The sequence below is a fragment of the Neomonachus schauinslandi genome, chromosome 3 (assembly GCF_002201575.2).
Source record: "Neomonachus schauinslandi chromosome 3, ASM220157v2, whole genome shotgun sequence".
In the NCBI taxonomy this organism is placed as follows: Eukaryota; Metazoa; Chordata; class Mammalia; order Carnivora; family Phocidae; genus Neomonachus; species Neomonachus schauinslandi.
The window spans coordinates 123,645,895-123,672,892 of NC_058405.1; the positions used below are offsets into that span (position 1 = coordinate 123,645,895).

The 26,998-nt window shown below is 37.0% G+C and overlaps 1 protein-coding gene across 4 annotated transcripts in view; it reads left to right on the forward strand.

Annotated features, from left to right (window-relative positions):
• The first annotated feature begins 1,232 nt into the window (after positions 1-1,232).
• Positions 1,233-26,998, forward strand: part of TANK (TRAF family member associated NFKB activator) — a 93,938-nt gene continuing 68,172 nt past the window's right edge. For 3 of the 4 annotated variants that reach the window (XM_021703330.1, XM_021703332.2, XR_002481099.1), the window contains exon 1: positions 17,887-18,040. In XM_021703330.1, the coding sequence (XP_021559005.1) occupies positions 17,931-18,040 (110 nt within the window). In that variant the 5' untranslated portion in view covers positions 17,887-17,930. Of the gene's footprint in view, positions 1,304-17,886; positions 18,041-26,998 lie in introns of those variants that run through there. The other variant, XM_021703333.1, reaches the window with a different exon arrangement.

The following is a 26,998-nucleotide window of genomic DNA, read 5'->3' on the forward strand; positions in this document are numbered from 1 at the left end:
CTTCACTATATGTTAGATTAGTAAATGGAATGTTTTTCATCACACGCTTATTCATCATTTTAGATGGCTTAAAACGTATTTCCTTTTCACAGAATAATTTCATCATGAGTAGAAATATCTCAGGCTTACTTAACATCTAATTTAAGAGAGGGCAGGGTGTTAAAGTAGAAAAGAAACCAGACTGAGAATCAGAAGCTCTAAATTCTAGTCCTTCTAACAGTGGGACTTCAGGTGAAGTCTCAAACTCCTCATCTGCAAAATGCAGGAATTGAACAGAGACTGTCCATCTTTTGTCGCTGTTGTCACATTTTCCGTTCAGTAACTTGATGTACTAAGAGTGTGGTCCAGTAAAAAAAGGAAATGCACTTGGATTCAAAAGACTCAGCTACCTCTAACTTTCTTTATGACTTTGAGCGTTTACCCTCTCCTGTTTCCTCATCTGTAATAAAAAGGTAATGGAACATATGGTGTCTCAGGACATTTCCAGCTCTAACAAAGAAAAATGTCTGCAGTGCATATGCTGCCTTCCTTTTGCATGTAAAACTTCATGTTTTGCTCCAAGTAGCCTGAGAAAAATAGATGCATTTATGAAGCATTTCTCCTGTGTGCTGGAACATGCATGCACTCATCCACACGAACAGGGCACCTTTAGCTCCCAAGGAGAAAGCTGTCTTAAGAGCCTTTTTCGCTTCATCTTTCTTCTCCGTCTCCGAGACCGTTCTCTGGAATCCAGCACAAACTTCATTATTACTAGGCTTCATCCTCGTGACCTCTGTAGGCCTTGAAGCAAAGACAACCACACTCAAATCTAGTCTTTGCCTGCTGTTTAGAAGTATACTGCCTAGGTTAAAAAAAAAAAAAAAAGTGCCTTCTAAAAGCTAAAAAAAAAGCCATTTTTTGAACAGACTTTAACATTTTCTTACATGAAAATGTGCTTAATCCAAAAATATTTTTGTGTTTACAATTTCTGGACTTTTGTTAAAATGCCCTAACTATTCAAGAAAAGTATCTTTGATTCAAAAGGAAGTCAGAGCTATAGTCACGGGTGGTTTACAGAACATATGCTGGTAGTCTTTCCTTCATTTCAATATCTTGCCATGATTGGTTGTTGAGAGCTACAAATAAGGAAGTCTTCAATTTAGGGGATTTCTCAGTGGAAGTTCCCAGAGCAACACAAGGGAGAGCTCAGGTCAGTTTGGGCAGCATTGCTAGAGCCTGCAGATAAAAGCTTCCAGACTCTGTAACTGACCACGTCTTTCAAGAGCACTAGTCTGTGAAGGAAGACTGATAACCCGGAGAAGAGGTAACCAAAATTTTAGTTGTTTCCTACCAATTCTCAACCTAGCAAGGTAGCCTGCATGTCATAGACTGAAATGTTGCAGATTTGTTCTACTCTTGCTTCTGTAAAGTGAGTAATTTATGACATGATTCGATAATGTCTCTGTATTCATTGTCATAATTGGACACTTGGCCCTTAAAAGATGGGGTCCCTAACCAAGACTCAAGATAATTTTTAAATACTGTGATCTTTTTACACTCTTCTCAACTTTTAAGATCAAATTTTTTTTTTTTTTAAGATTTTATTTATTTGACAGAGAGAGACACAGCGAGAGAGGGAACACAAGCAGGGGGAGTGGGAGAGGGAGAAGCAGGCTTCCCGCCGAGCAGGGAGCCCGATGCGGGGCTCGATCCCAGGACCCTGGGATCCTGACCTGAGCCGAAGGCAGACGCTTAACGACTGAGCCGCCCAGGCGCCCCTTAAGATCAAATTTATGTCTCTACTTGAAATGGTTTTTTTAAGTTTATATCTGTAATATATAAGCCTTCTCCAACGAGTGGTTTTTATAACATAATGTAAGACTTAAAAGATATGTGTTTGGCATAATTAAGTTGTATATAGCTTACTAGGTTGAACAGTAAACTAATACTGTATATATTTGTACTTTTGGGGGACTAAATTTTTAAAAAATCAATTCTGGCCTGATCCAGGGTGTCCATTCAAAAATTAACTCAAGGTTAGTATTTTTTCATCTCCTAAGAAACACACATAAATGAATATTTTTTTACAGCAAAATACCAACCTTACAGACAACATTGCATTTCCTATCTTAGAACATTTAAACTTTCACCATGGTAGTAATCCAGTCTTATTGGTATCAACTGGTCTTTATTTTCACAATCAGAAATGAATATTAAAGATTATGTAGTATTTTCTTAAGAATAATCCTAAGAAAAGTTGATAATTTGGAAAGATTAAACAGTGAAAATCATTATCAACACCAATAGCTGCCGTTTATTGAATGTGTGCTAGAGAAAAACAGTCACAGGATCTTCCAGTTAGTAAGTGGCAGAGCAGAGCTCAAACCTGAATTCATATTGCTTCTTTTTCTTATGACTCTCTGTTACCATTGCTCTGCCCTCTTACAATATTGAAATCATATTTTGAGATGTCTTTTCCAAAGTGCAGAGTGATGGGGGGGGCAGGGAGGAAGATGACTTGGCCAAGGTCACAGATCAGCCAAGTCACTCGTAGAAGCTTAGAAGTCATTTCAAGGTCTCCCTTCTGCTCACTCTCCCACCCCATTCCCCTCATTCCTTCCAGGATGCACTTCTACCCATGCACGGGTGTACATATTAGTCTACTTCCATGCAGCGGGGGACATGGTGCTGTATACTACGTCCAACCTGACTGAGGTTCCTGCAAGCAGCTAGTTAGGGCCCCAAAGCAACATCCAGTTACTTCTCTTAAACACTTGTGACAATGAAAGAGATGGCCACTGGAAAATTTAAAATCAGTTCGTTAAATTCTGCCCAAAAAGTCCTAGTTGGAATTTCATGGAACTTACACATTAATTATGATCATCCTTACAGTAGAGAACCTTCCTGTCTGCACATATTTTTTTCTCTCCATGTATTAAGGCCTCGGAAAACACCACAGGTTCTTCATTTATTATAAAATGTATTTTATTTAATGTATTTTATTAATGTATTTATTATAAAATGTATTCCAATATATTTTATCTTCTTTGTGTATAGGGTTGGGGATGCTGTTTGGATAAGGACGTTCTTTCCACTGTATTTTCTAACTAATTACTGCTAGCATTTAGAAAAGTTCTTGATTTCATATTTTTATCTTTTATCCAGCTATTATAATGATCCTCTATTTGTTCCAAATTGCTTTAGGTAATTCACATGGGATGCCTAGTTAAGAAAAATATAATTTTTTCTCCTCTTTTTTTTTCTTCTCACCAAAACTTCTAGAACAGTGTTTAATAACAGAGGCGATAGCAGCTAACCTTGTCTTGTTCTGATCTCAGTGGGAATTTCCCTAGTGGTTAACATTAAGGATGATGATGGCTGTTGGTTTGAGATAAATACGTTTATCATAAAAACCAAATAACTACCAAATCTACTTCTCACTCTATTTTACGAAAGGTATATCAAGACTTCATGTTAACCTATATTCAATGTCTTTTTGGTATTATTAGAGATAACTGTAAGGTTTTTCTACTTTAAGGGAGGTAATGCTCTGCTGTTACACAATGCAGTAATTGCCTTATTTAAAAATTCTATGTTATCAAAAATCATGCCTCCATAATAAAGGTAGGTTTATAATTATAAAGTATATTTAGGTATTGCTCTAGTTAAAATAATAAATTAGTTGATCAAAATGAACCAAACCAAACCTACACATTTCCTCATTCTCTCTTTAATCCACATGCATAGATGCCTCTTCTCTATTATTTTGGCTTCACAATTCAGTTCACAACTCAAATTAACAGAAAAGAATGAAAACAATGTGGCGTAGCCAAGGAACCCTATCCAGGCAGAGCAACCAGACACTCAAACAAAGCAGCTGTTCCTACGCTTTGTGCAAAAAAAGCTTTCTCCCAATGATGACTGTGCTAGTTGCAAGCCACAACTGTGTTATAACCAACAGCGATATGCAAAATGTGTGTCCAGATTAATTAATCTTACACCAATTTATGTTAAGAAAACATATGCTAAAAGAAATCTGTAATTTGTTGGGAACTTTTGCTTTCATTTTCACAAGTGAAATTAATTTGTATTTTTATTTTTTGATAAAAACACCAAAGTTTTCCATGTTCTAAAAAAGTTTAATGAGAGTTATCTGCTCCTTGAAAAGTTTAAAGAGCAAATCTTCACACTGTTTGTCCTTGGCACCCACTTTTGGAAGTAATTCTTTAAAAGCTTTCCAATATTTTCTACTGTTACTGATCTAGCTGGGTTGAATGTTATTTTTTCCACACAGTTTAGATGGTTTATAAATGATCCTTTTCATCACATTTTTCAAAGGTATTAGCATACACAGCATTCTCTTGTATTTTTGCATCATCTCCATAACTATGTAGATAATCTTTTTCACTACTACTTTTGTTCATTAATGTTTTCTCTCTTCTTTTTTTTCCTGATTGGACATGTCAAAGAATTTGTCTCTTGGATTTAACATTTTATGATTCGCTCTTTTTAAAAATAGTTTTTGCTTTTATCTCTATCAGTATTTTCTCTTTTTTGAGATTTATTTATTTATTTAAGGGGGAGGGGCGGAGGGAGAGGGAGAGCGAGATTCTCAAGCAGACTCCCCATTGAGCAGGGAGCCTGATGTGGGGCTTGATCTCTGGACCCTGAGATCATGACCTGAGCCAAAATTAAGAGTTGGAAGCTGAACCAACTGAGCCACCCAGGCGCCCCATCTTTATTAGTATTTTCTTAATGTCTCTTATTAGACTACAGTATTTTACTTTTTCTTTTTTCAATTCTTGAGTTAAATGCTTATTTCATTTATTTTTATTCTTTCCTGTTTTTTAATGAAAGTATTAAGGCTAAGAATTTCCTGAGCACCATTTTAACTACATCTTACAACTTTTTATAGGTTACTTTCACATCATCATTATTTTATGGTTTTAATTGTAGTTTTATTTCCTCTTTGATCCAAGAGTTATCTAGAACAAGCAAGTTTTTTTCAGTTAATAGCCTTTGTTTACAACAGTTTTAGATTTAGAGAAAAACTGAGCAAACACAACAGAGTTTCCATATTACCACCCTGCCTCACCTCATCACATAATTTCCCTTATTTCTAATATCTTACATTAGAATGGTACGTGTGTTACAATTAAGGAACCAGTATTGACACGCTTTTATTAACTCAGGCATAGTTTATTCAAATTTTCTTATTTCTTTCCCTTTTTAAAAAATTGAGGTAAAATTCATGTAACATAAAATTGAACATGATAAAATGAACAATTCAGTAGCATTTATTGCATTCACAGTGTCGTGCAACCACCGCCTCTATCCAGTGTCAAAACACTTTTATCACCCCAAAAAGAAACCCCGGGCCCATTAAGCAGGTGCTCTGCCTTCCTTGCTCCCCTCAACCCCTGGCAACCGCCAATCTGTCCTTTGTCTTTATGGATGTACCTGTTCTGACTATTTCATATAAGTTAAATCATATAATACGTGACTTTTTCTGACTGGCTTCTTTTACTTAACATAATGTTTTCAAGATTCATCCACGTTGTAGGATATATCCATACTTTATTCCTTTTATGGCCAAGCAATATTCTATTGTATGTATATACCACAATTTGTTTATCCATTCATCTATTGTTGAGTAGAATAGTTGGGCTATTTTCACTTTATGGCTATTGTAAATAGTTTTGCTATGACCATGTATTTATATGTATTTGTTTGAATACCTGTTTTCAATTCGTCTTGGGAATATACCAAGCGGTGGAATAGTGGGTCATATGGTAATTCTGTTTGACTTTTTAAGGAAGAACCAAATAGTTTTCCAAAGTTGTCAAACCATTTTACATGCCCACCAGAAATGTATGAGAGCTCTGATTTCTCCACATTCTTGCCAACTCTTGTTATTTTCCATTATTGTTGTTATTATTATTATTGCTATCTTAGTGTATGTGAAGTGGTACCTCATTGTGGTTTTGATTTACATTTCCCTAATGACTAATGATGTTGAGCATCTTTTCATGTGCGTGCTGGTTCTGTGTATAGTCTCCTTGGAGAACTGTCTCTAAGTCCTTTAGCCATTTTTAAATTGAGTTGTTTGTCATTTTGCTGTTGAGCTTTAAGAGTTCTTTATATATTCTGTATTCTTAGAGTCTTATCAAATATATGATTTGCAAATATTCTCTCCCGTTCTGTAAATTGTCTTTTGATCATGTCTTTGATAATATCTTTCAATGCCCATTTTTTGTTAATTTTTATGAAGTCAAATTTATTTTTTATTTTCTTGTTGATGATTTTGGTATCATATCTAAGAATCTATTGCCAACTTTAAGGTCATAATGATTTACCTGTATGTTTTGATCTAAAAGTTTCGTAGTTTTAGCTGTTACATTTAGATCCACTTTGAGTTAATTTTTATATATAATGTGAGGAAAAGGGTCCACCTCCTTCTTTTGATTATGGCTGTGAGTTGTCCTAACATCATTTGTTAAAGAGACTATTCTTTCTCCATTGAATAGTCTTGGTGCCCATGTCAAATATCAATTCACTCAATACATATCGGTTTATTCTTCACTCTCAATTATAGTCCTTTAATCATATGACTATCCATATGCTAATACTACACTGTTTTAGTTACTGGAGCTTTGTAGTAAGTTGTTAAATTGGAAAGTATGAGTCCTCCAATTTTATTTTTATTTTTCAGTATTCTCTTGGCTACTCAGGGCCCCTTGTAATTCCATCTGAATTTAAGGATCAACTTTTACATTTCTGACAAAAAAAAAAAAGGTCATTGGAATTTTGACATAGATTACATTAAATCTGTAGATCACTTTGAGAAGCATTGTCATCTTAACAATATTAGTTCTTTTAATCCAAGAACACAAAACGTCTTTCCATTTATTTAGATATTTCTTCATTCTTCATTCGCCTACATGTTTTGTAGTTTTCTTTTTTTTTTTTTTTTTTTTAAAGATTTTATTTATTTATTTGAGACAGAGAGAATGAGAGACAGAGAGCATGAGAGGGAGGAGGGTCAGAGGGAGAAGCAGACCCCCCGCTGAGCAGGGAGCCCCGATGCGGGACTCGATCCCGGGACTCCAGGATCATGACCCGAGCCGAAGGCAGTCGCTTAACCAACTGAGCCACCCAGGCGCCCCTACATGTTTTGTAGTTTTCAATGTACAAGTGTTTTACCTCTTTGGTCATATTTATTCCTAGATATCTTATTTGGGGGATGCTATTATAAATGGAATTATTTTCTTAATTTCTTTTTTGGATTTTTCATTAATGATGTATAGAAACACAACTGATTTTTGAGCATTGCTCTTGTGTCTTGCAATTTTGCTAAACTCATTTATTAGCTCTACTAGCTTTCTTGTAGATTCTTTGGGATTTTCTACATATAAGATAATGTCATATGCAAATAGAAATATTTTTACTCCTGGTATGCCTGACTGGCTCAGTTGGTAGAGCATGCAACTTGGGGTTGTGAGTTTGGGACCCATGTTGGGTGTAGAGATTACTTAAAAATAAAATCTTAAAAAAAAAATAGAAGAAATATTTTTTCTTTCTTTTTCTTTTTTTTTAAGACTTATTTATTTATTTATTTGAGAGAGAGTGAGCACAGGGGAAAGAGGCAGAGGGAGAGGGAGAGAGAATTCAAGCAGACTCTGCGCTGAGTGTGGAGCCCCACACAGGGTTTGATCTCACGACCCCGAGATCACGACCTGAACTGAAACCAGGAGTCCGATGCTCCATCAACTGCGCCACTCATGCCCCTTTATTTTTACTTCTCTCTAATTTATATGCCTTTTATTTCTTTTGCTTGTTTAATCACTCTGGCTAAAACTTTCAGGACAATGTTGCATAGTAGTGATGAAAGGATGCATCCTTGTCTGTTCCTGTTCTTAGGGGGAAATGTTTCAGTCTTTCACTATTGAGTTAGTTGTTAGCTGGAGGTTTTTCATAAGTACTCTTTTTCATGTTGAGGAAGTTCCCTTCTATTCCAGGTTTCTAAGTCTTTTTTTTTTTTTTTTTAATCATGAAAGGGTGTTGGATTTTGTGAAATGCCTTTTTTGCATCAATGGAGATCATCATGTGGGGTGTTTTTTCTTTATTCCATAATGTGGTGTATTACACTGAATAATTTTTTTTTCTTTAACCACCCTTGCAGTCCAGGGATAAATCACACTTTGTCATGATGCATAATCTATTTAATATGCTGTTGGATTCTGTTTGTTAGCATTTTGTGGAATTTTAAATCTTTATTCATAAAGAATATTGGGGGGTTTTTTTTTTGTTTTTTTTTAAAGATTTATTTATTTATTTATTTATTTATTTGACAGAGAGGGAGAGCACAAGCAGGGGGAGCAACAGGCAGAGGGAGAGGGAGAAGCAGACTCACCGAGCAGGGAGCCCGATGCAGGGCTCGATCCCAGGACCCTGGGACCATGACCTGAGCCAAAGGCAGATACTTAATGACTGAGCCACCCAGGTGCCCCAGAATATTGGTTTTTAATTTTCTTTTTCTCTGGTGTTTTTGTCTGGCTTTGATATCATGGTAATGCTGGCTTCATAAAATGAGTTAGGAACTATTCCCTCCACCTCTATTTTTTTTGAGTTTGAGGAGAGTTGGTGCTAATTCTTTTTTAAGTGTCTGATAGAATTCTCCAGTGAAATCATCTGGTTCTGGACTTTTCTTTGTTGGGAGGTTTCTGATTACTGATTCAATCCCTTTATTTGTTACAGGTCTGTTCAGATTTTCTGTTTCTTCTGTTTGAGTTTTCATTGTGTGTTTCTAGGAATTTCTACATCTCAACTACATTATCTTATTTGTTGGCCTATAATTCATAGTAGTCTCTTAGAATCCATGTTATTTCTATTTGGTTGGCGGCAATGTCCCCACTTCCATTTCTGGTTTTAGTTATTTATTATTCTCTTCCCTTTTTTCTTATAAGTATAGAAAAATTTTGTCAATTTTGTAAATCTTCTCAAAGAACCAACTTAGACTTCATTGATTCTATTGCTTTTTTTTTTTTTTCTATTTCATTTATCTCTGCTCTAATCTTTATTATTTCCTTCCTTCTGCTAGCTTTGGGTTTAGCTTGGTCTCCTTTTTCTAGTTCCTTGAAGTGTAAAGTTAGGTTATTGATTTCAGAGCTTTCTTCTTTTCTAATGTAGATGTTAACTACTATTAATTTCTCTCTGAGCACTGTTTTCACTCATCCTGTAAGGCTTGGTATGGTACAATTTTGTTTTCATTAATCTCTAAGTAAATCTAATTTCCCTTGTGATTTCCTCTTTTGATCAGTAGTTTAAAAATGTGTTGCTTAATTTGCACATATTTGAATTTTCCAGTTTTCCTTCTGTTATTACTGTCTAGCTTCATTCATTTTGGTTGGAAAAGACACTTTGTATGACTTCATTCTTTTTAAATATATTGGGACTTTTTTGTGGCCTACCATTTGTTTATCCTGGAGAAGGTTCCATATCTACTTGAGAAGAAAGTGTATTCTGTTGTTGTTGGGTGGAATGGTCTATATATGCCTGTTAGGTCTAGTTGATTTACACTATTATTCAAGTCCTCCCTCTTTCTTGATCTTCTATTTTTCTACCCATTATTAAAAGTGGTGTAGTAAATTCTCCAACTGTTATTGTAGTACTGTCTATTTCTCCCTTCAATTCTATCAATATTTGCTTCATATATTTAGGGGATCTATTGTTTGATGTGTAAATGTGTATAATTGCTGTATCTTTTTGATTAGTGACCCTTCTCAATATATAATGTCCTTCTTTGTCCCTTGTAACAGTTTTTAACTTGAAAGGTATTTTGTGTTAATATAACTACCCCATGTTTCTTTTGATTACTGTCTGCATGGAAGATCCTTTTCCCATCATTTTAGTTTCAACTTAGTTGTGTCTTTGGATCTAATGTAAGTCTCTTGTAGTAAGCATATAGTTTGATCATGTTATATTAACCATTCTGCTAAATTTTGCCTTTTGATTAGCGAGGTTAATTCATTTATATTTAAAGAAATTACTGATAAGGAAGGACTTACATCTGCCATTTGCTATTTGATTTCTGTATGCTTTATACCATTTTTCTGTTCCTCACTTCTCACATTAGTGCCTTCTTCTGTGTTTAATTGATCCTTTGCTTTGTACCATTTTATTCCCTTCTCATTTTATTTTATATATATATTTTTTTTTTTAGATATTGTTTTAGTGCTTACTGTGGTGATTACAATTAGCAATTTAAATTTATAACTATCCAGTTTGAATTAATACCAACTTAGCTTCAATAATATGCAAAAACTTTATTCCTATACAGCTTAGTTCCTATAAACCAAAAATATAATTATGCTTGCTTTCATGTTCATCAATATAATTGTCTTTGCCAAATTTTTTTCTTTGTAATCCTTTCAATTATTGTCTAGTGGACTTTTATCTAAGCCTAAAGGACTCCCTTTATCATTTCTCATAGGGTAAATAAGTCTACTAACACTGAACTCCCTCAGGTTTTGATTATCTCAGAGCATCTTAATTTTTCCTTCATTTTTGAAGAATAATTTTGCCAGAATGAGAATTCTTGGTTGACATCTATTTTTTTTTAGCACTTTAAATATGTCATCCCACTGCCTCCTAGACTCAATGATTTCAAAGTGAAATTCGCTGTTAATCTCACTGAGGATCCCTTGTACATAATGAGTCACCTTGCTCTTACTACTTTCAAGATTCTTTCATCTGTGGCTCTCAACAGTTTGATTATAATGTGCTTCGGTATAGATCTCTTTGAGTTTATCTTACTGGAGTTCATTGAGTATAACATTTGGAATTTGACAAGAGAGGAAATGAGGAGAACCATTAGGAGGCTAGTATGGTACATAAGAATTGATGGTGGCTTGAACAAGGGGTGGCAGTAGGGACAGAGAATGGCAATGAAGACAGCGTGTAACAATGAGGACAGAAAGTATATGCATGCAAGAAATGTTGCAGAGGAGTACTCATGTGAGTTACCTTATTGAGTGACAGATTAAATGTCAGGAAGTAAGAGTTTTATATTTTTGTTATATGGGGCAATGTTTTCTTTTCTTTCTTCCTCTATTAATGTGAAAATAAACATACAATTTTGAATTCTACTTGTAGTTACTTACCTTCACATTAAAAAAAAAAACCCTAAAACAATATGTCTAATTATCATAGTTAGAATGACAACCTATCTATCATTTCCTTATTTTTACAAGTAGAAGATAAGAAAAATAGTAAATTAGAACTTTTCACTTCTGCCACCTCTCTTCCACCCACTTGAGTTTTTGTTGCTATAAACAGGAATTTTAGAATACATTATTATTAAATTATTTATTTATACGTGTACCTTATATCTTCAAAATTACTTTTAATAGCCTTATTATATTTGCTACAAATTTTCACTTAATCTAATAGTTATTTCCAATATTTACAAATATTTCTTTTATCTCAGAATTTTACCTTTCCTTCTTAAAAAAAATTGATTCCCTTCTTGACTAACTGAAGTGTATCTTCAACTATTTCAGGAAATGAGTGGTATAGTTCTGAAACTTCAGGTATCAAAGAATATCTTTGTTTTCATTTCCTATGTGAATGATAACTTGGGTGGTTATAGACTTTGTAAGTTAAAACTCTCCCATGCATCTGTAGATGTTAGTCTAATCAGCTTCTGAAGTTTAATGTTGAAGATAGTCTATTTTTCTTTCTTTGCAAGTAATTAATTCTTTTCTTCCTGTATTCTTATTGAATTCTTACCATATTTTAGATTTAGGAAAACTTCCCTTACCCTCTCAAGCCTGGACTCCAGTGTGTTTTCAAAGTACCCTATACTGACCACTATTGTAATATTATAATACCACATTGTGCAGCAACAGTCTGCTTCTCCTATGTATGTTACCCACAACAGACACTAAGTTCTTTTAAAGTAGGACTGTGTCTTGGTCATCTTTGTATCCCTAACTTTTAGCACATAGCAAGCACTCACAAAATATTTGCTGAATAAATAAATAAATTGATAAATCATTTCATATCAAAATTTTTATCAGCATATGTCAAAGTGTTTGGTCTCTTTTCACTAATATGTTTCAAAACTTATGCAGTCCTTTTCATCTCCAATTGCTTTGGATATATCTTCTGATATATCTTTGGTTGCTATTTCTGTTCTATTTACTCTGATCTCTTCTTCAGGAAAAAGTTAGAGCAGTTTCTTTCCACTATCCATTTCATGGTTTTCATCTATTTGTCCTTTCGATTGACATTTGAGAGAGTTTTTCAGGCTTTTACTCTAATCACTGATTTAATATTCTGCAGTATTAGATTCCATCCTTGATTATGTTCAAATCATATTTTAATTTTGCCATTGCATGCTTTATGTCCTTACAGCCTTAACTTACCCAACTTTATTTTTATTTCTCCCTGCCTCTTAACTAGGTCCTTCCTTTTCTTAGTCTAATATCTTGTCTAATATGACATCTCTTTTTTCACAGAAAATGCAAAGCAGATTTTTCCCATCTACTTACACGTCTGGTAAACCATTTTCCAAAGTTTCATTGTCTCTGCATTTTGAGAACTCTGTTTTCTTCCTTTATGCAGTATAATCTTTTCAAAGGGATGCTTTGTCTTGTATTTTCTCATTCCAATCATTCTGTAGCCCTTACTAACCAGATGTATGGATTTTCCTTGGTTCTTCTCATTATCTGCCTGATTCCTATTAGTTCCTCAGCACAGGTATGGAGCTGAGAGATAAGTAGACATGCACAGATCACAGGGACATTTTTGTCCTGAAGCTGACATTTATTAATTTTGTCACTATAGGTATTGACCTGAGGTGAGATCCCTTACCCTTATTGCCTAGTTATTTTAGGATGAAGAGGAGAATTCCTGGTTAATCAGAAACAATCATTGGTCTTTTCCTTGATAGGAATCATATATGAAAAATCAAAGTCTGAGAAATAGTCAAACCCACAGCTCTGTCTGCTCATCCCCTTTCATTATTGGCTTCACATATCCTTAAATATAGAGCATCACATTTATCCACTTCCATTGGGATCATGTTGGTATACTCCAAACCACAGCTCAAAAAATGATAATAGAGAGAAGTACTAATGGGGGACATTGGGGCAAGGAGGTGTCAAATACTATGTACAGGTCACACATAGTAGTGGGGTTACTGCCCAATTCACTAGCAGGTGCCATGAGGCAGATCATTTTATTACTGTTCTTCAGGCCAGCAGATTTCCTCATTCTCAGGCAACAAAGGTTATGTCCATTTCAGCCCCACAGTTCTTGGAAATGATTGGAAATCCTGTCAAATTTTGTCACTAGGATGTTTGTTGGCAGGGTTACAGCTACTCTTTTGATGCTTTTTTTCTGACTTAGAAAAAGGCATTCCTTTGGGGAAGACTCAAGCCCAAGAGGGCAAAGCTTGGCAAGTGACCACCCCTGTCAGCTGGGTGCTCTGTATAGGGCAGAGCCTGCTCAGCCATACATGCTGGATCTGGTCATCAATTCTTCCTTTCAGTGCTATTATGAGTTCTCATATTTTTCTGATTTTTTATTACGCATTTAATTTAGAGTCTGAAACACAAACAGCTAGTCCAGATGTCATCCTAAATCGGAAGTCAACCAGATTCTATTAATAGTGATACTTCACATCAAAGATTTGATGGAGATCATTGATGCATACCTGACATTCCAAGTTGTAGTAAGTGTTTATGCTGGCAGCATTCCTTGTCCCTAGATTTATATTCAGAATGCTCAATAAAATATTAAGCACTTTTGAAAATAGAACCCAAAATATTTTTAATGAGCCTGCAGTTCTCATTTTCATCCCATTCTACCCCATAGTACTGCTTGCTAACCTAACGTATATTAATATATTATGAGTAAAGGAAAATTGAAGTGAAATTATGTCTTCTTTTAAAGGACTAATCCTCAAATAAATGACTCAACTCAATTCCTAACCTTAATAAAATATACTGTATGTCAGTTCTAAAAAATTCATCATCATTATAGAAAAAGGAAAATGTTTGACATTATCTTAGCCTAAAATTCATCTACTTACCCCAGCATTCATGCATGTTTCACACACTGGAGAAATATGCAGCCATTTCTCTTTATGGTTACAACATCATGGGATTGAAACGAGAGAAAAAGTACACAATACTTATATTTAAGTAATGTGTATGTGTATGTTTAATTTTTTTATACCTTACTCAAAGCTCTTAACACCGCCACATTCAAAATGCTTATGCATTTAGTTTTAGATTCTGGGTGTATTATTAAACTCCACTGTTTCAATTAGAAATCACCAAAGCAGCTCTTTCAATTTGCTCAAAAGTTGGGTGAGTTAGACTTCATTAAAATAAAAAAATTTCTGCTCTGCAAAAGACCCTGTCAAGAGAATGAAAAGACCAGCCACATACTGGGAGAAAATATTTGCAAAAGATACATCTGATAAAGGACTGTTGGCCAAAATACACAAAGAACTCTTAAAGTTCAACAAGAAGAAATCAAAGAACACAAATTTAAATGGGCCAAAGATCTTAACAGATATCTCACCAGAGAAGATATACGGATAGATGGCAAATAACCATATGAGAAGATGCCCCACATCATACGTCATCAGGAAAGTGAAAATTAAAACAATGAGATATACTACATGCCTATTAGAATGGCCAAGATCTAGAACACTGACAACACCAAATGCTGGCAGGGATGTGGAGCAACAGGAACTCTCATTCATTGCTAGTGGGCATACAAAATGGTCCAGTCACTTTGGAAGACAGTTTGACAGCTTCTTTCCAAGCTAAACATACTAAATATACATATGATCCAACAATCCTACTCCTTGGTATTTACCCAAAGGAGTTGAAAACTTATGTCCACACAAAAACCTGCACACAAATGTTATAGGAGCTCAATTTATAATCGCCAAAAATTGGAAGCAACCGAGATGTCCCTTAGCAGGTTAATGGATAAATAAACTGTGGTACACCCAGACAATGGAATATTATTCAGTGCTAAAAAAGAAACAAGCTACCAAGTCATGAAAAGACACCGAGGAAACTGAAATGCACATTACTAAGTGAAAGAAGTCAATCTGAAAAGGCTACATACTTTTTGATATCAACCATAGGACTTTCTGGAAAAGGCAAAACTATGGAGACAGTAAAAAGATGAGTGGTTGACAGAGATTGGGGGTGGGAGGAATGAATAAGTGGAGCCCAGAGGATTTTTGTGGCAGTGAAACTACTCTAGTATAGTATGATACTACAATGATGGATACATGTTATTATGTATCTGTCCAGGATGAACCCTAAAGGAAACTATGGACTTTGGAAGACAATGTTATGTTGATGTAGATTCATCAGTTGTGACAAATACACCACTCTGGTGGGAGATGTTAATAATGGAAGAGATTTGGGGCGTCTGGGTGGCTCAGTCCTTAAGCGTCTGCCTTCTGCTCAGGTCATGATCCCAGGGTCCTGGGATTGAGCCCCACATCGGGCTCCCTGCTCAGCGGAGAGCCTGCTTCTCCCTCTCCCACTCCCCCTGCTTGTGTTCCCTCTCTCGCTGTGTCTCTCTCTGTCAAATAAATAAATAAATAATCTTTAAAAAAAAAATAATGGAAAAGATTTCTGCATAAGTTGGGATAGCGAGTATATGGGAAATCTCTGTACCTCCCACTCAATTTTGCTATAAACCTAAAACTGCTATAAAAAAATTCTTTAAAAAAACAGTGCTTTAGGGCGCCTGGGTGGCTCAGTTGGTTAAGCGACTGCCTTCGGCTCAGGTCATGATCCTGGAGTCCCGGGATCGAGTCCCGCATCGGGCTCCCTGCTCGGCGGGGAGTCTGCTTCTCCCTCTGACCCTCCCCCCTCTCATGTGCTTGCTCTCTCTCATTCTCTCAAATAAATAAATAAAATCTTAAAAAAAAAAAAAAACAGGGCGCCTGGGTGGCTCAGTTGGTTAAGCGACTGCCTTCGGCTCGGGTCATGATCCTGGAGTCCCGGGATCCAGTCCCACATCGGGCTCCCTGCTCGGCGGGGGGTCTGCTTCCCCTTCTGCCCTCTTCCCTCTCGTGCTCTTTGTCTCTCATTCTCTCTCTCTCTCAAATAAATAAAAAAAAAAAAAAAAAACAGTGCTTTACTGTCATATTTAACTCAATTACTTGTTATAAGAATCTGTTCAACTGATCACAGTGATATACGAGAAGTTTCTGTTTGTTTAAACATTTTTTTGCAATATGTTTTGGCTTTGACTTTTAAAAGTAAACCGAATATTAAAAAGTGCACCGTAACTTGGTAGGTTTTTAAATCTTGGATTTACAGGCCTAAGTAAAGAAGTACAAACATCCATAGCTCAGAAGTGTAAGGAGGAAGTGTGGCAACCAGAACCTGAGCCTCCTGCTCTAACAGAGAAAAAATACAATCCCAGGAAGAGCAAGATGCTGGGCTCCCCTGAGAAGATAGCAGCTTCTGAGTTATATGGTTATATGGGACTATATGACCAGAAAAAATGGAGCTCAAGAATTCCAGACCTAGGCTTGAATCTTTCAGGATGAATAAAAAATCATTGGCTGAAGACTTAATCAGGCATGGATTGGCCAAGATCACCAGGACAAGAAAGTTCTCAAGTTCAGAAATTTTGTCAAGTCTATGGATATAAACTATGTTCTAGAGCAGGCTATACCTGATAACAACATATAGTATTCATGGTCATTTTAATCCAGGCTCTCAAACTATTACTTCGATGTCCTTAGTATGCTTGTGCTTGGTGAGGAGGTCTTTTTCAAACGTTATCAACCCATGTCAGATATGTGCAAAAGTGGTGAGATTTTAAAAAATATTCTTAAGTTAAATAAATAAAATAGGAAGCTTCCTATTACTATGGAAGCTTCTGAGAGCGCTACATGCATTCAGCCAGATGCAGTCATGCTCCAATCAATGTGGATAAGTCCTATACTTCAGTCCTCTCAGGAAGCTTCCACCTGTGCCATGAATTTGCTATTTTCGTGCAAGGAATCTGACGGAAAACCTTCGTGGTGGCAAGGAGCCAGCCTGATATGAGTGACTCTGGACAATATCTTTCGTTTGAAGAGCATTCTAAAATTTACCAGGTGCTTTTGCTTACATTATTGGATTGATCCTCACAGCCATCCATCCAGTGAAGTAGGTTATCACTGTCTCCATTTGTCAGATAAAAAGTAGGGTTTGTTAGGTTAAGCAACTTGCCTGAGCCAGGAGGTACAAGAGCTAAAACTGAGAGTTCAAACACTTCTAGAGGTATCTGTCTAAACTTTCTGTCTTGGAGAATATTCAAGCATGGCTAGGAAATGGAATAATGGAGAAATCTTAATTCATGAGAATTTTCTCTTTAGGTCTACTTGTGTCTAGCAACCATTCAACTTTAGCAAGTACATTTAGGGAAAGGTTATTACAACTGGGGAAAAACCAAATGGGTGTGCTTGTGTGTGAGTGTGAGAGAGAGAGAGTGGGTGTGTGTGTAGTGTTTTTGTTTCTGTGTGGACTTTAATCACCTTAATCACATTCACAGGATGAGACAAAAATGCAGGTTCCAGGCTTCACCCCAATTGCTCTGAACTCTAAGATATCTAGGGGTGAACTGGTAAATCTACATCTTTAACAAGCATCTAGGATGATTCTTGTGTACGCTAACTCACATACAGGGTGATGTTAGACCCGGCTAGTTTCTGTTCAGTAAAAATCTCTCCAAGGCCCTCAGGTGACCTTTAACCTGGACATTGTTGACTTCAGGCGCCGGTACTTTTCCCTTTGGGGCGCGGCGGGGTGGGGCTTAGATGGGCGGGCCTTGGATAGGCGGGGCGAGGGTGGGTGGGACCGTTGGGGTCCGGCCTGGCCTGGCCGGGTGGAGGGTGAAGGGTTAAAAGCTCCATGCGCAGGCGCTGCCCTCTGAACTGGAACGTAAAACAACTTCCGGTCGACTCACTCGGCCCGGCGCCGCCGATCCGGGTCGTGAGAGACAGGCGCGGAATCCTTGAACTGTGAGTAAGAAACTTCGCGAACGAGTTGGTCTGTCGGAACCCGTCGAGCACAACGGCGGGGAACTTGTGTGTGAGCGAAGGCGGTGCGCTGGCAGTACGGGTGCCGCAGGGAAAGAAGCCGAGGAGCTGCGGAGACGACCAGTTCTCAGAGTGGAGAGGGACGTAGTGCGAGAAAAACCACCCGGGTGTGCGTCCCCAAGCGGACCCGGGAGGGGCTTTCCGAGCCCGCGACGTCAGCGCAGCAACGCTCTCCCCGCTGCGACGCTCTCTGGGGAGGGATCCAGCCAAACTGCGCGTCCACCGCTCGCGGTGACTTGACTTCGCGGGGAAAGAGGGGAGGCAGGGCTTGCGATGTCAGGGTGAGCCGTGGGCCCCGTCCCCAGAGTCCCAGACTCCCTTCGGGGCAAGGGTTGTCTTCCGGAAGCAGTACTATCGTGGTTATTCTTTCGAAAACTTTTAAGTAGGTCTTTCTGTTGTTCTTCCCAAGGTTGTTGCACAATTGCGCTGCTTTCCTGTGGGGTGTCATCACAGCCGTGTCAATGAGAAGTGGGGTAACTTCCCCGAGGGTCATGGAGAGAATGGGTGGGCGAGGCGGAAAAAGCAAAAGCAAACCCTACCCCCAGGGGAAACCCAGGCGTTAGGTAGGGTCTCAACTCCGGTGTAAACTGAGTAGTAACGAGTTACAGGTGTAAAAAGCTCTGCTTGTCAAGAAGTGAAGAAAGTAGGGGGAAGATACTCAAACCAAAGAGTAATTTTGTCTTCCTTGTTATACTGTAGCAATCAAGAATTGAACAGCCCTGCTATGTCAAGTGTCCTTTATTTCTCTGATGCTTTTGACAAGTTGTCCAAAGGGAGAAATGGTAGTAACGGAAGTGAAGTGACATGAAAATGAAGGAAAATGAAATGATCTGCCTCCTTACCCTGGTGGAATACACATTTCAGACGAGGGGTAGCAGAGAAGTAAGCACTGTATTCTGTTGAAAAATTATTTTTTCATCATTTGGGTGGAGAGGGAAACCCTAAAATGATACGACCATGTATAAAGTCAGCAATTTATAGAGAAAATGAAACTTTTTTCTCCGTTCTCTCCCCAGTCGTAGTACTTCACAAGGCCTTCCACATCACTCTTACATGTGTATAAACATGCTATTTCGTTTCCTTGTGAAAGTGAGAGTATATATGCATACCATTCTGTTATCTGCGTTTTCAGATAAGAAAAAATATATGGTGGAAATCTTGCCGTACATAGCTCTCCTTTATCTTAACGTCAGCATGGTATTCTTTGACAGGTTGTACCATAATGTAGTTAACCATCTCTTAACGTGACTTGCCCATACATTTTGCCCATTATTCTTCAGAATTATTTATCTATATTCTATTAGGGTGCAGATATATTAATTCTTTGTGAAATATATGGCAGATATTTTCAAGAACTGTCAGTCTTTTGGTTTAAAATACCCAGGCTTTCTATTACTTAAGAAGGCAGTTCCCACTCAAAAAATTATTTTCCTGTATTGTCTATTCTTTTTTAGTTTTTTATGCTTTATTCATTAAAATATCTGAAAATTATTTTTGTACATTATATAAGGTAGGGATTTAGCCGTTTTTCCTGAAATCATTTGTTGAAATCATTTCTTCCTGACTAGAATACTACTGTATTATAATAAATTTCCATGTGTGTATGGGTCTTTTATTATTATTATTCTGTTGCTTTATTCTATTTGTCTATTCCTATACAAATACCAGTCTCCTGATTATAGCATGTTTTAGTAGTTCATAAAGCAAGTCCTTCATTTATCTTTTTCAAAATTTTCTTGAATATTATTGCATTCTTTTTGAGGTAAAGTTTAAAGTATAACTGTTCATGTTTCATTAAAATAATCCTTTGGGGGCGCCTGGTTGGCTCAGTCATTAAGCAACTGCCTTTCACTCAGGTCATGATCCCAGGGTCCTGGGATCGAGCCCTGCATTGGGCTTCCAGCTCCCGCTTGTGTTCCCTCTCTTGCTGTGTATCTCTCTAATAAATAAATAAGACTTAAAAAAAAAAAACTATTAAAATAATCCTTTTGGAGGTTTTAGCTATTATATTCACTAATATTTTGTGGCTGGTACCTAGATGAGTGATTCTATATCTGGCCAACTTTCTAAACTTACTAGTTTTTTGTTTGTTTGTTTGTTTTGTTTTTAAAGATTTTATTTATTTATTTGAGAGAGAGAATGAAACAGAGAGCATGAGATAGGGGAGGGTCAGAGGGAGAAGCAGACTCCCCGCTGAGCAGGGAGCCCGATGCGGGACTCCAGGATCATGACCTGAGCTGAAGGCAGTCGCTTAACCAACTGAGCCACCCAGGCACCCTAAACTTACTAGTTTTAATAAATTGTTTCCCTTGAATTTTCTAGGAAGAGTCATCTAAATATAATCTTATCTTTATACTTCTTTTCTTTCTTTGATTTAGTGAATTGCTAGTTTCTCCAGCGCAGTGATATGTAGTAACAGTGATTCTGGCCATCCATATGTTATTTCTTAGTTTGTGGATGTTTTTACTATGTCATCATTAAATAAGGGGTTTACTATTAATTTCCAGTAAATTCTGTTTATCAAGGAAATGTCTTTAATATTTCTAGCTTATTAGGATTTTTGCAGAGAATGGATTTTATTTTGTTTTATTTTAAAGAGAGAGCAAGGGGGGAGGGGGCAGAGGTGGGGAGAGAGAGAATCTCAAGCAGGCTTCATGTTCAGCTCAGAGCCTGAAGCGGGGCTCGGTCTCACGACTCTGAGATCATGACCTGAGCCGAAATCAAGAGTCAGATGCTTAACCTACTGAGCCACCCACACACCCCACAGATAATGGATTTTAGGCCAAGGTTGTGTGTGTGTGTGTGTGTGTGTGTGTGTGTGTTTACATTGACTAGCACATTGAGAGCATTTTGAATAATGGATGTTGAGTGTTCATTTGGTCTGTATATTTCTGGTTGTTAAGATGATGTCTTTTCATTACAACTTAACTAAACATTTTTATTAGAAGTGGAAGTTGAATTTTGTCAAATGGCTTTTGGCATCTGTCATGACCTATTATGTGCTTTTCTTTGACCTCTTAGGATGATGGGTTATTTTATTTGAATTCCAGTTTGTGAATCCACCTTATGTTTGGTTATGGTGTAATATTTAAGCATATAGGTTTCTTTTTGGTAACATTTTTACTTAAAATCAGTATTTGGGTATCATCTGTAGCCATCATTTTCTGTGTTATCTTTGCCAGAGTTTGATATTAGGGTTATGAGTTTCCTAAAAAAAACTGAGAAGAATTCCTGCTTTCTCTGCACTGAAGTTAGTTTAAACGGCATAAGAGCTCTCTGTTCTTAGAAGATTTGAAAGAATTCACTCATGAAACCATGTTGGCCTGAAAGTACATTGTTCTTAAAATAGCAGCAATATTCAGCAAAAAGCCTCAGAACTTAAAAAAAGCAAACAAAAAGTCCACAGAGTAAATCCAAATAAAGGGAAGAGTTTAAGGTACCAATATATTGAAAACAACTTCTGTGTTGATCCTGGTCATTTTTCTCCCCTCCCCCACCTCTTTTTTTTCCCATAGAGAAAATGCTATATAGGTAGGCTGAGGCTGATAATAAAATGTATTGCTGTTCTTTCTTTCCTCCACTCCAGTTATACTATAAAGTAAAGGGTGTTGCGTCTACATGGGCAAGCTCTTCTCTGCCCTGAAGGAAACCAGGAATGACACTCAACTGGGAAAGCATCAGTTTCACTTTGTTGTCATTAGCTTCCCAATTTTGTTGGGAAATTTCTTTCTTTAGAGGTACTAACCGAGCTAACATTCTACTGTAGCCAAATCCCATAGGAGAGTTTCAAAATGAGTAGGTGAAAAAAATACGCAAGCTCAGCATGACGGTACTTACTTAATATGAAGTGAAAATTATTAACATTAGCATGGTCCAGATATGTGTGTGACATGTGTATTGTGTACTCTTTGGTAGGGTTATTACCTTTTATAAGTGATTATTTCAGACACTTTTTGATCACTCAAGAATATGACCTTAAGCAGGTAATGTAATTTATCGGTATACATCTGTGAACTGTGGAGGACTTCAAGACACTCATAAGTGTTATTTACAGAGAGATGCAGGCATTATGTGAATGCTTGCATATTTGAGTATTTTAAGTGATCGTATATCAGTCTAGATAAAATAATTATTGACATGATTTAGGAGTGTGCCATATAACAACGAAAGACTTTGCATGTTTTTTAAAGCCATACTCATTATCCAAAAGTAAATGGTAAATAAAAATAAGTAGCCTGTGATGTAAAACTTCACTATTCTAACTATTCTGACATGATGCATTAACTGATTAGCTGTACTGCTGTTTTGTATTTTGTTTGTTTTCTGACACCTTATAAGCATGTATATTACTGTTTAATTTCACCAGTTTGAGTTTCATTATGTCAGGCCAAATTTTGATTTCTGGTTCCTGTAGGATTTATGTTGTGGCCGACATTCCCCTTCCCCCCCATCTCCTTGCTGCTGTGGTTTTCATTCATGGGTAGAGGGAAAGAGGAGGCTATTATCTAGAATAGGTAACAAAAATCTCTTTATAGTCTGGGACCAAGATTCTGAGTCATTTTCAAAAAAAGAATAGAGAATGTTAAATGAACTGCCTTGTGGGTAGATGGCTAATTAGTGTACAGTCTTTTGAACTAGATGTGGTATTTGACACTGTTCAGAACAGTTGAGGAGGACCAGAACAGGCAGCGGTACCAGGTCCTTTGCAACTGAAAACAAGCCTTTGGGACCCATGTAATACATATGTCATAGTTTTTCAATCCTTAGACTATAAAAACTTTTAAAATTATGGTGAAATACATAAAACGTGAAATTTACCATCGTAACCATTTTTAAATGTACAGTTTTGTGGTGTTGAATGTATTTACAGTTGTGCAAACAAGAATTCTTAAGGGACCTTAAGGGACTTTGTTTGTTTGTTTGTTTTTTGTTTTAAAGAAGAAGAGTCTAGGAAGTAAATAATACTTATCTCATAGGGGAAATGTCCTGTATAGTAACCTGAGTTTTCTTCCTTTTATCCAGAGATATATCTCTATGATAGTAATTATCAATACTAAATTATGAGAGTAAACTGAACACTGATGATCTGCATTAGCTTTCACTTACTACCGATACTTTTGGTTTGAAAAAAAAAAAGTGTCTATGGAAAAATAGGTTGTGAAAACAAGGTCTGTCTTTCAAGTCATTTCAGTAAGGAATTATTGGGAATTGAGCGGATAAAGAAGAATAACATGAGTTCTATTTTGATGGTTACTTAAGAAGTTGAAGTTTTAAGAATCTTTGAAATATTTGCATAGAGTGAGGTATAGAGAATTGTTCTCTGGAGCACACAACCGGGTAATTTTGCTAGGGAGAGTGACTTGCTAAATGGACAGAAATCAGGGACTTAGGTCTCTTCAAAATAATATGTTATTTCAAATCACTTGAATAAAATCACCTGCTCTTATGGGATATTTAAATGCTTGTATTATTCATAGCCACTTGTTACGTAGCATTTCCTATAATAGAATTTCATATATTTCCTATCACTAAATTAGAAATGCCTTTCCTTTGATATTGATGGTTCTTGGCTTTTTAAAATCCTTCTTTCCTTTTTCATAAATGTTAAAATCTCACACATCCAAGGAGATTTAATATTTGCTCCTTCTTCCCACAGTCTTCTCTTACACCTCCTCATAATGAATATAAACTTGGCTCTTGTAGTTCCCCCATCTAAGAATATTCTGCAGAGCACTACTTTATATGATTTATGAAAACAGATTTTTAATATTAAATAGCCATTTTAAACTGCATAAACCCCATTCTACCCCCCATCTCCAGATTTTAACATGATCCTTACTCAGGAGAGGATACTCCTTAGGAAGCTGAGGAAGCTAACTGAACAGTGCCATGTTTCTGTTTACCTTGGGGTAGAACATCGTGCCATGCCCAATTTCTCTTTTGGTGTTATACTGTTTGGTTGTGCACTTCAACTCCTAGAATTTGATAAACAGTTTGAGAGAAAGAAGTACTACTGGACCAAAAAAAAAGGAAGTAAGGCAAAGCTGAGACACATGGGTGTGGTCTTTGTGAAATCTTTGAACGCTTAGAAGATAACACAAAAAGTTTCACCAAGTCCGAACATCCAGCAAAATGGGGAGCCTGGTCTGGGGAGGTTTTGGGTTGATCTTTGGGGGGTTCATCTTACCTTGTTTATCCTGATACATTTAGCATACTACCAGCTTATGGAAAAAATATAAAATCAAAATTCTGACACTGCTGGATCAATGGTATTTCAGTTTCTATTATTTCAGCTGCCTGACTGCAACACAGTCACAGTTCTAGTGCAGTGTGCTATGGGTATATCAGAAAGTGAGACCAGAAATGCAAACTGTTATTTTGGAGAATTGGCTGTTTATGTTAGGGAACTCTCTTAAGAGTGGGAAATGATTATAACTGTTAGGAGTGACAGTTCTTTCCCATTACCTTTCTTTAAGTGGGGAAAACACACAGACTTTTTTTTTTTTAATATTTTATTTATTTATCAGAAAGAGAGAGAGAGCACAAGCAGGGGGAGCAGCAGAGGGAGAGGGAGAAGCAGCCTCTCCGCCGAGCAGGGAGCCTGATGTGGGACTCGATTCAGGGACCCTGGGATCATGACCTGAGCTGAAAGCAGACGCTTAACTGACTGAGCCACCCAGGCATCCCATGGACTTTCGAGTGTCTTTAAAAAATTTACCCTAAGACAGAGGATGTCCTTTTATTTAAGTGTATTTACTATGTTATTGACTTGTGCTTTTTGCTTCTGATGATTTTCATGGGTGAAAAAGTGAACACAGAGCTAAAATACAAAAAGGGGGTATCTTCCACTAACTTATTTACCTCTTCTTTTGCTAAGGTGCCAACTTTTCTGAAATAGAATGTGAATGCTTATTATTATTCATACCCTAAGGGGTTGGAAAAGCAGATGACTTTCTTTTCTAGGGTGGAGTGGAAGAGGTAGCTCCAGGTGATTTCCTCCCCCCATCCTGAAACTTCTTTAGATTTAAAGTGGCCTCTTACCACAAGTGTGAACCTGGCAGACCACTTACCTAGACACAGTAGTCTCAGCAGTGGGCGAAACCCATCAGAGGGGCCTTTCCCACCTCCCAAATCACCCATACTTGTCTCTACCCCACAAAAAATAGACCTTACTAAAGCCTTATAAATCATTCAGGGTGGAGGTGGTGAGAATCTGATACCTTTAAGCCTGTGATTCTTTTTTTTTTTTTTTTAAGATTTTATTTATTTATTTGACAGAGAGAGCACAAGCAGGGGGAATGTCAGGCAGAGGCAGAGGGAGAGGCAGGCTCCCCGCAGAGCAGGGGGGGCCTGATGTGGGACTCGATCCCAGGACCCTGGGATCATGACCTGAGCCAAAGGCAGTTGCTTAACCAACTGAGCCACCCAGGCGCCCAAGCCTGTGATTCTTTTCCAAACTTGAAATCCCAAAATATATAACTAATCAAAGTTGAGTTGTTTTGATTGAGCTGGGCAATTGGTGGAACATTGTTTTGCTTTACACACCCCCAGCCTCAGTAGAGCTCTGGAAGCACCACTATCTACTTTATTATTTTATTTATTCAGGATTGGTTAACAATCACTTGGCAGAATAATACTGGTTACCAAAGATAGCAGGCTTAAGATACTTTATATATGAAATAAGTTCATTTAAGAAGAAAAGGCTGGGAGGAATTAGAGTATCACTTCAGAAGATTCAACATCCAGATAGAGGAGTCCCACAAAGGAATACAGAAGGAAAGAAATTGCCCAAAAAATAATTGAAGAAAATTTCCTAGAAGTGAGGGGTGAACCAGGTGAGTTAAGTACAAGATCAGGAATCAAAATGGCTCTGGACTTCCACAAAAACAAATGGAAGCTAGAAGACAGCATAGCAAAGCTATGACCTGAATCCTTACTTTGCATAGTGAAGACAAGTAAAACTGAAAAATCAGTAATGGCAATATTAGTATGTTATTTAGAGATACCAAGATAAATCCCGGAAAGAACCAAAGGAGCTAAAAATTGTTGCCAAGATGAAGCAGGAAATGAGGGGAAAGAGAGAGCAAGAGATTTACAGTTTTTCTTAAGCCTTGTAAAACTCCTTGACTCCTTAAAATATAGATATGTATAGCTTTGGTTAAAAATAAAATGAAAACTAAATTAGTGAAAAGAGCTAGAGATTGGACTTTCATATCAGAGAGACCTGGATTTATCTGGGTCTTTCATTGTCTAATTCTTTGACCTTAGTCAATTTATATAAACTTTTGAAGCTCGTTTTCTTTATGTAGAAAGAAAGGGAAGATAATCTATGCTCCTGCAGAAGAAAAATTAAAATAAGATAGTTTATATAAAGCACCTGGCAAGTAATATTACCTCAATAAGTATCAATCCCTCCCCCATCCCTAATGTTTCCCGTGAGGAAATAGGGAAATGCCTCTTTCATTGTTGCAATGCTTGTCATTCAGACACAAAACTGAAATTGTCCTTATGGTCTGGGGTTGTGTCCCTTTCTGGATTGAAGGCATGTCATTGAGTTCTATGCCCTTTCTCAACTATTTATAGATAGTTTGAGAATTTAGATAGAATTGAGATGATTAGAGTATTGGTGGCTGGAGCATCAAGTGAAAAGGGCCGTTGCTACTTGGTAGGAGAAGAGCTATGGTCACACTCAAATTTCTTTCTCAACAGGGAACTTTGGTGCATATGCCATTAGGGAGTCGCTTCCATTAACAGAGGAAACACTTGTATAGACTGATAAGTTGTGGAAATTTCAGGGAACCAAGATCGTTAGAGTGCTATTGCTCTGGGCCATCTGCCAAAGTATCAAAATACCTTTTTTTTTTTCTTTCTTTTTTTAAG